The sequence below is a fragment of the Pseudomyrmex gracilis genome, unplaced genomic scaffold, assembly GCF_002006095.1.
Source record: "Pseudomyrmex gracilis isolate BER0280 unplaced genomic scaffold, ASM200609v1 scaffold_286, whole genome shotgun sequence".
NCBI classification, from domain to species: domain Eukaryota; kingdom Metazoa; phylum Arthropoda; class Insecta; order Hymenoptera; family Formicidae; genus Pseudomyrmex; species Pseudomyrmex gracilis.
Window position 1 is genome coordinate 62,405 of NW_018020870.1, and position 9,892 is coordinate 72,296.

General features: G+C 33.1%; 1 protein-coding gene across 1 annotated transcript in view; it reads right to left on the reverse strand.

Moving 5' to 3' along the window:
• Positions 1–9,892, reverse strand: part of LOC109859778 (beta-hexosaminidase subunit beta-like) — a 104,371-nt gene that overhangs the window by 34,621 nt on the left and 59,858 nt on the right. Inside the window, exon 4 of the mRNA XM_020438329.1 lies at positions 1,931–2,303. Coding sequence (XP_020293918.1) covers positions 1,931–2,303 — 373 coding nt within the window. The remainder of the gene's footprint in view (positions 1–1,930; positions 2,304–9,892) is intronic.

The following is a 9,892-nucleotide window of genomic DNA, read 5'->3' on the forward strand; positions in this document are numbered from 1 at the left end:
CTTCATCGCTCGATGCTCCTCTATTGCCCCACTACGCTATTTCTCATTCCTACTACTTTTCTTGTCCGCCAATCACCGCGTCACTAAACAAGGATAGAGACTCGGGTGAAAGCATCTATCCTCGTCCGAAGTTTGACCATTCTTTCTGCTCAGAAAAGATACGGGACGCGCAGTCTATTTCTTATATGTCTATGGACTTAACCTAACCAACCTAACCTAACCTAACCTAACCAAATCTGTGTTACTACGATATCATTAAGGTAACGATGCATAATGTTACTATATCGCAATAACGTTAAAAATTTGGTTGTTAGAATTTTTTGGTAAAGAGAGATATTTACTGACAAGTGATAAATATATTCACCAAAAACATTCAGATCTTTGCTCATATCGACCTTTCTTTCTATATTTTTGAAAGTTTAATATATATACTCACACACACTAGGCGCGCGGCTCACTGACGTGCGCCTGGCTAAAGATCTGCGCTGATTGGCCTGATTTACTCAATAATTACTCCTTTATTATAAATAATAGAAAAAAATAGTTCAGGACTTTTCGACTCAGTTTTACTCCTTCTACCTGCCTACGAGAGATTGTACGGCAATTCTGGGACACCCTGTATATGTATACACAAATTTATACAAATAAATTAAACATAAAATAATATAAAAAGTTTAGATCGCAGTTAATTCACTATTAATAATTTACATAAATACATAATACGTATTGAAGTGTTTTACTATTCTCAATAATATTATGTACTTTTAACTAGACAATAAGTTTCGCGCGCGCAAAAAAAAAAAGTGTTTCAAGACGTTGTCGTACGCAAGAACAGCGCGCAACGTGTCGGCCTTTGGTCGGCTTGATGGGAAAGCGATAGAACATAGTACGTCTACACTCTTCCAGTTCGACACAAGTCGAACAGCCGAGCGCACACGGACGACGGTTCTCGCCAGTGTTCTCAGTTTTGGCTCTCTTACAGCATGCTAAACCGGTGGAGGGGATGCGCACAACATCAACGAGTTCTAACTGCATGAACTTACTGCTGTTGTACACATCTCTTCCACCGCTTCAGAATGCTGTAAGAGAGCAAAACCTGAGAACACTGGTTCTCGCTTGTGTGCGTGTCCCCACTGCTTCGATGCTCTCGTTGCTGCCGGCTTGATCTTGCAACTCTGTCGCCGATTTCGGCCGGCTTATATACCCGGCGGGCGCTCTACGTCCTGTCCGAGGTCGGCGTGCAGAGCGCACTTATTTGTGCGGTGTATCATGCCTTGGTAGAGTGACTCGCGCGCGGGCTTGCTACCGCGGTACGGGTTTCGCGTGTTTTCATAGAGATACAGCCGGTAGGTAATAAAGCCGGCTTGTGATAAAGCGCGGGAGTTTTAAATATTTGAGTTATTTCTTTGTTCAAAAAAAATAGTCAAAAAAAAAGAAAAAATATAAAAAGAACAAAAAAAAAACTTGGTGACGAAGCTCTACTCCGTCACAATATCAGCTGATTGCAAGAAGCTCACACACCACACGTCACACGTCGCGCTTGCTTGTTTCTCCGTTTCTCATGTTAGAACATTGCATAAGCCATCTTTCTTTACAGCTCATAAAAGTATACACCTACAGAGTCCGAACCAGTCTCTTTTCGCGCAGTCATTGGCTCATAATTATTAAGTAACTACTCAATAACTATTGCAAATTTTGCACAATGATATATAATTTTTCTGTTCAGATTGACTATCACTTTTCGGCTTGGTCACAATTTGTAGAACATCATGTATATTATTAATACATATGTGTTATTGTTTTATATACATATGTATAACAACAAAGAATGTACAAAAGCAAAAAATATTTATATACAATTTGACTTTTTAGACTAATAAGTATTTTTCTTTTATAGCAATAAAACTTTTACTAGAATATAGTTAATTACCGTAACATAAAGTTAATAATTCCGGATATGCCAAACCCCATGATCTAGTATGTCCAGGTGTGTCAAACTCAGGCATTACTCGAATCCCTCGTAATCTTGCATAATCAACGACTTTCTGTACGTCATTGGGAGTGTAAATCATTGAGGGATGATAAGCTCCTTTGGTGGATAAATCGGGATATCTGGTGCTTTGATACGGAAAACTATTGTCATCGACAATATGCCAGTGAAGAACATTTAGCTTGTTGTACGACATAGCATCTAATGTCAACAAGATGTCAGATAAAGGAAAATAGTGGCGTGAAGTATCTACTAAGAGACCGCGATGCGGTAGTTTTGGCTCATCCACAATGATTTGACATCTTATTTTTAACTGCACATAATAAATATAGTTATTTAATACATATTTAAAAATAAATATAGAGTAATATAAGGTAACTCCGAAATTTGGGCTGCGCCGAGTTTTATGCCGCACAGATCAGAAAAAATAAAACTAACAATAAGAATAATTTGCGTGTAATCACTTTGTTACGTACCTTTATGTTATATTAGTATTGTATTGTGATTTCAGCTTTTTATTGTGCTACTAACAAAACTATTGTCAGTTTAGTCGATTTGTGAGCATGTTAGTTATTTTAATTATATGTTTTTAATTATATGTGCTCGTTGTATGTTTAAATAAAAAATAGGGAGAAGGCAATAACAAACTACATCTGATGTTCGGATAAAATTCTTCTTTCTTCCAAGGATTTAATAAAGATACAAACGTTTCGATCCATTATGGGATCTTCTTCAGTGTCTCTACATAAAAAAATTACAATGAATACATGATCTATTTGCAACAATAATGAAAAATATATAGATACAGAAAAGATACGCTACAAATATAGTTTGAGGAAAAAAGAGAGAGGGAAGTGGCAACAAAGTAACCGTCAGTTGTATGTAAGAAGACGCGAAACGTCTTCTCGCTTCGAAGACAACCGAAAAACTGAGCAATCCTCTTCTCCCACATTTATGGTACATGTAACAGTCTCCTCACCTCACCACAACGCTTAAAAACAAACGGAGAATGACTATGTCGGGTTGAATTTTCTAAAAATAAAAAATACGGTTTCAGCTTGTCCGTGTCCGACATGACGTTAATTGAATTGCCTTGTAATTTGTTGTGTATTATCTCGGAGACTAACCTCTTAAAAACTAAAGATTCTGTGTTCAAAACTTTAATATTTTGCCAATTGAAATTGTGGTTCATATCAATTTTATGCTGTGTAACGACAGAAACATTCTCCGCGCGACGATTAATCTGATTTTTGTGTTCGGAGACCCTAGTTTTGAGTTTTCTTATAGTCTGGCCTACATACAAAGTATCGCAATCATTACATTGCAACTTATAAACTACGTTTTTTCTTTGTTCAATTTCCACCGGATCTTTGATATTTTTAATAAATCGATTCAATTTATTGAGACTTCTATAAGCTAACAAATTTCCATCTTCCTTTTTCAACGATTTCAAAATTTGTGTACGATAATTTATTGATAGAAGGTACAACAAAATAATTTGTTAAAAAACCAGATGAGAGGCAGTTGAAGCAAGACACGGATGTTGTTGTGCAAACACGTGAAGATGATTTTTATTTCAAGATGTAATGTGTATGTATAATGTGGTAACGTTTTGACCAACGGTTTAGGTCTTTATCAAAATCTTTCTACAAATTGAATATAAAAACAATAGATTTCAAAAAACAAAAAAATTTTTTAATACAAAATACGCATTGTAAAATTAATATAAACTTACAGTAATATGCTGTTATTAAAGTCCTCGTGTAACGAGATGGACACATGTTAACACGTAAGCTGTCAATTACTGATTGAAAATTTGAAAAATACATCAAGATGAACAGTGAATTCAGAGGTCGAAGCATGCGCAATGGAAAGTTTAAGTTGTATTAACGACAAATGGTAAATATGATTTGTCTAGATTTTCCGTGTCACTGTTCAAATTGAGACCGTGTGTTTGTTTGTTAATGTATAGTGTTTCAGAAATTAGTCGCTTATGATAGTGTTTTTCACAATCCAGAATTTTGACATTATCCCACGAGAAATCGTGGGAATAATTAATTCTATAATCTGTGATAACAGAGGTTTGTGTAATGTTACGTTTAATGTGATTTTTGTGTTCATTAATTCTGGACTGCAAAACCCTACCAGTCTGGCCTACATAGGAAGCCTCACAATCATTGCAGTTAATTTTATAAACAACAAAAGGACAAGAAAGGGGAGGTAAAGGATTCTTTTGTACTTTAATGAACCTGGAAAATTTATTAAGACTGTAGAAAGCAAGGTGTGTGTCAGTCTCTTTGAAAAAGGTTGACGAAAATTTTTCAGAGAAATTATATATATAAGGCATCACAAACCAACGAGAAGGTTTTTCGTCAAGGATATTATTAGTCAAGAAGGTCTTTAAGTCATTATTCTTTAAAAAATTATATTTTAGTCTTTGTTTAAAAATATTATAAATGAAGTCAAGAGGATAATTATTATCAAGGAGTATGTTAATTATGTAGTCAAAGTTTTTATTATGAAAGTCAGGATGAGATAAAAAGAAGGCTCTATCAATAAGACCTATATCACTGTGCCTTTAAAAACTTTGACTACATATATCAATATTCTTTTGGTTGAGGCAACAATATATTAGAATATACTAATTGAATATTACGTATCATTTAAATATGGCTGTGCGAACTGTATAAATGAGCTCATGTCAACAGCAATTTTTGATATAATATCTATTTAACTTGAATTCATATCACTTGCTTTTCTATGCATAAATAATGTGATTTTAGCAACCATAACAGTTTTCTCCGTGCGGATCACGTTCTTCTGACTTTAGACGTGGCCTCATTATTTACGAACGTTACTTAGTTGTCACTTCCCTCTCTCATTTTTTTCAAACTATATTCATAGCGTATCTTTTCTGTATTCATATTCTTCATTATCGTTGCGAATAGATCATGTATTCATTGTAATTTTTTAATGTATAGACACTGAAGAAGATCCCATAGTGGATCGAAACGTTTGTATCTTTATTAAATCCTCGGAATAAAGAAGAATTTTACTTGAACACCAGATGTAGCTCGTTATTGCCTCCTCCCTATTTTTTTATTTAGTCGTTTTAGTCGCTAACGCGTGATAAGTAGCGCAACCATATTTTACAGATGCATAAAATGATAACTAAGATTTATAAAACGTTTTTTAGTGATTATTTTGCGATATACAAAGGTAATAAAGAGTAGAGTATAGCAAATTATAAGTACGTAACTTTTGTATTTCTTATTTAGCTAGCTAAATATTGTATATTTCACCTCTTATATATTCCACTAGTATAAGACAGTAAAAATGATACGGCAATTTTATTGTGTGGGATATAAGTCCCGTATTAAAGCGCTTGCGTCTGCACAGGCATGCACAGACGTAAGCGCTTTAATACGGGACACATACTAACTTTATATCCAAACTAATCTTCACATTCTCCTCATGCATTTTTGTCACATACTAGTCTATTATTTACTAATAATAAATATTGTTAACGTATTTTAAGTATATACTGAATTGAAAGATGTTATTGGGAAAAAAATATGACTTAGAATTTTTGTATGAATCATATTTCTATCCATACATCATCATAGACTCTATTCCTATTAGAACTGCGGTTTAAATTCGAATAATATTGTGATCCAGACATCCGGATATTCAGATATAATATGTATGTACAAATAATCTTTGGTCAACGAATATCTGGATATTTCGTGCAGGGAATAGTACGAATAGTACTTTTCGAATTATATTCGAATATCCGTATTATCCGGATATTTCGATATACTCAGTAGCGTATAAACTAGCTTGGAACCTTTCAGTACTCGGAGGCAGTGATCACAAAATTAAAAAAGTCTATAACAAATACAAAACTAATGATATTTATTGTTCAAGAATGTATATTTGTCATTTAAGAGTACGTTTACTCTAATTCTGATATTATATTATGAAAAATAAAGAAATACCTTTACTTTTTCTTTACGTACATAGTAACTTATACATCTAAATGCATAAATATTTAAAAGTTTCATAAAATCGTATATAGAATCGTGGAAAGGAGGAAGGCCCATAAGGCGGATTTTCGGCCCAATCAGAAAATCATCGAAAACATGTAGAATACATTGTTTGAGACCATACCAATAATATTCAGTCAATTTTAGCCTAAACGGATACACTCGTACTTCTCCTACCTCTCCCATACCTAGCCACGTCCACTTCACTACCCCCATATTTTGTGAGTAAGAAACGCTGACAAATACGATCTACTGCTTTACAAATAAACAGTTTTGGGCTACTTGAATATTATTGGTATGGTCTCAAACAATGTATTCCACATGTTTTCGATGATTTTCTGATTAGGCCGAAAACCCGCCTTATGGACCCTCCTCCTTTATACACAACTGTACATGAATGTGAAATCGTGTGTAAGTACATATGTGAGTAAAAGTAAAAAATCGTCTGTATATTTATTAATTACTATCAGTTTAAAACAACTTGATCAATAACAATTTGATTATAGCTGAGAGATGGGCGATTGTCGTGTTTTATTTGTTACGTACGACTTTTGATTATTTTACGGTTTTAATTTTTCATTGTACAAAACTTTCACATTTACAAATTGTTAGTAAATACAGAAAAAAAGGCCGATACAAGCAAAAAACTAGATGTTTGTGTTTGAAAAAGTTTATTTACGTCAAATATTTACGTCACATTTTTTTATTCAATTTTTGGATCTTTTTTAGTAACAATTTAAATACATAATTATAAATAAATATACAAAATTTAAGTGACCTAACGCAAAGTTAACATAACTTTGACAATTTATTAAATGCTTTTAATAATTATAATAATAGGTTAAAATTTATCATTGAAACATATGATAACTCTGTAAACCTTTTAGATGTATATAAAACTTGATTATTAACAACAATAAAGAACTTATACGTATTATATGAGATCTTGAAATAAGTCACATAAAATAACAAAATAATTCAATCAATATCATGTCGGACACGAATAAGTTAAAACCGTATTTTTGCTTTTGAAAACTTTAGAAATCAAAATAACCGTTGTGATGTCGTTTTCTTGTTTTTTGATCTCAGTGTGTTTGTGTCTACGTATATTGTGTGTGGGGATCCACACACACACACACACACACACGTATATATATATATATATATACAACGCATGTAAAGATTGTATATCAGTTTGCTTACGTTGTGTTTAGTTATCAGTTTTACTTTTTGTGTTTTATCAGTTTTACTTTTTGACGCAAGTTTTCATTCGACAAGCATAATTTTTAAAAACTACTAAACAGTGCAGATTGGGCTCTGATTGCATTCTGTCTTCAAGATATGTTTGAACTCAACGTATTGCAATTTATTTTTATTAGTAACATTATTTTAGTTTTAACATTATTCTTTAAACATTATTTTTTTGTTACATGTTATTTATGTAACCATTTTTTATTGCAAGTGTATAAATTTCTGAAAAATAAATATGTTTAGTTACTTTTTATTAAAAAAGTGAAATTAAATTATTGTGTTAAATATAACTAAAAATATGAAAAATATAGAAAACTTATGAAAATGTATGTATATATTACACTTATAAAAATGTACGTATATATGTAAATATACACACGTAAACTCGATTCCACTTACCTTAATATATATATATATATATATACAGGGTGTCCCAGAATTGGTTTAACATCTCTCGTAGACAGGTAGAAGGAATAAAACTGAGGTGAAAAGTCTTATACCATTTTGCTAGATTCGCAATAGTTACCGAGATTTTAATTAACAAAGATCCGCGAATAAGCGTGCATCGGGCTGTCCTACGCGCGTAGGACAGCCCGGCGCGCTTTACACAATTACATTTTAATATGTATATGTTATAGTATATGCTGTTATATTAGCTCCTCCCATATGTCGCTATGGGTAACACCGTTAGCGCGCAAAGCGCGGCGGGCAGTCTTACGCGCGTAATCTCGGTAACTATTGCAAATCTAGCAAAATAGTATAGAACTTATCGACTCAGTTTTACTCCTTCTACCTGTCTACGAGAGATGTTACATCAATTCTGGGACACCCCGTATATATGCAGAGTGTCTGACAACGAACTATAAAGCCGACGTGTGTAGGTAGATCGGGTCATTCTGAAAAAAAAAGTTATTTATCATTTTAAAAAATTTGCGATATTTATTGAGATATGAATTAATAAATGTGAGCCAATGAGAGCGCGGTGATCGGACTTTATAGGCGTGCACGATTATCAGATAAAAAGAAAAATGGTTTCTCTCATGTAAAATCGTAATAACGAGGCGGAGTAAACAAACAAGCGCGACACGACTCAGTTTCTTGCGATCGGACGCTATTCGGCGGTACGCAGCGAGCAGCGGCGAGCGAGGAGTAGAGCTGATAATTGTGTACGCCTATAGAGTCTGATCATCGCTCTCATTGGATCACATTTATTAATTCATATTTCAATAACTATTGCAAAGTTTGCAAAATGGTAAATATCTTTTCTGTTTAGAGTAACTCGATCTACCTACACACGTCGGTTTTATAGTTCGTTGTCAGACACTCTGTATATACAGGGTGTTTAGTAATTGCCAACTCACCGCTCGTAGGTAGGTAGAAGAGGTTATTCTAAGACAAAAAGTCCTAAACCACTTTGGAAGATTTACAATAATTAATGGGATATTAATTAATAAAGATTTGCTAATCAGCGTCCATCCAGCGTAAGGACAGCCCAGTCTTTCGCGCGGACGCGACGTAGCGACGGAATGGGAGGAGCTAATAGAATAACATGTGTATACATAAAATACACATATTGGCTGCGTTCGGGCAGCGCGCTAGTAAAGACTGGGCTGTCTTTACGCTGTCGTTATGCTGAATGCATGCTGATTAGCGGATCTTTATTAATTAATATCTCGTTAATTATTGCGAATCTTCCAAAGTGGTATAGGATGGTATTTTTGTCTTAGAATAATCCTTTCTACCTACCTACGAGCGGTGAGACGGCAATTACCAAACACCCTATGTATATATATAAATGTATATATATAAATATAAGTAAATATTAATACATATACACGATTATAATGTAAGTTCTACAATCTCAAAATAGTGAGAGAGAAATGTCACAAGTTATTACATGTTTAACTGCACAATGTGACCTTCATTATTCAAATTGTTCTATCCGTTTTATTCAAAGTGTACAAATATCCGAATATTCGTTCCCTATGCTATTCAAAATCCAGATACTTCGAAGTACAGATAGTCCGAATTACAAATAGTCGATGACGTCACTATTCGAATATCCGGATTATTATTTATTTGAATAACCGCAGCCCTAATTTCTATATGATGTACAGGGTGTCTTATTTAAGTTGACACAGCGAAAAATCTCGTAGACAACTGATTAAAAAAAAAAATAAGCTGTCATATATCTTTTAATATTTTGAGTGAGGATTCCCAGATAGCACTTAACATTGCTATGAACGTTCTATAAATATTCTTCAAAAATATGTCGAATATTCCATTGAACGTTCTTATATATTCATCGNATATTTATAGAATAAGCGAATGGCACTACTGTAAATGTTTTTCGAATATGAATAGAATAATCTATAGAATATTCTATAAAACATTTATAGAATATTTTTAGAATATTTCATAAATGTTCTATAGAATGCTGTATGAACATATATAGTAATTTTATAGAATGTTCTATAGATCGTTCTTAGAATAATTAAACGTATTTTTATAGAACATTTAATATCTTATAAACATCTAAGTTACTATTTCCAAAAGCGGCTAAATCCATTTCATCTTTTTTTATCAAAGAAATAAAAATTTAGAA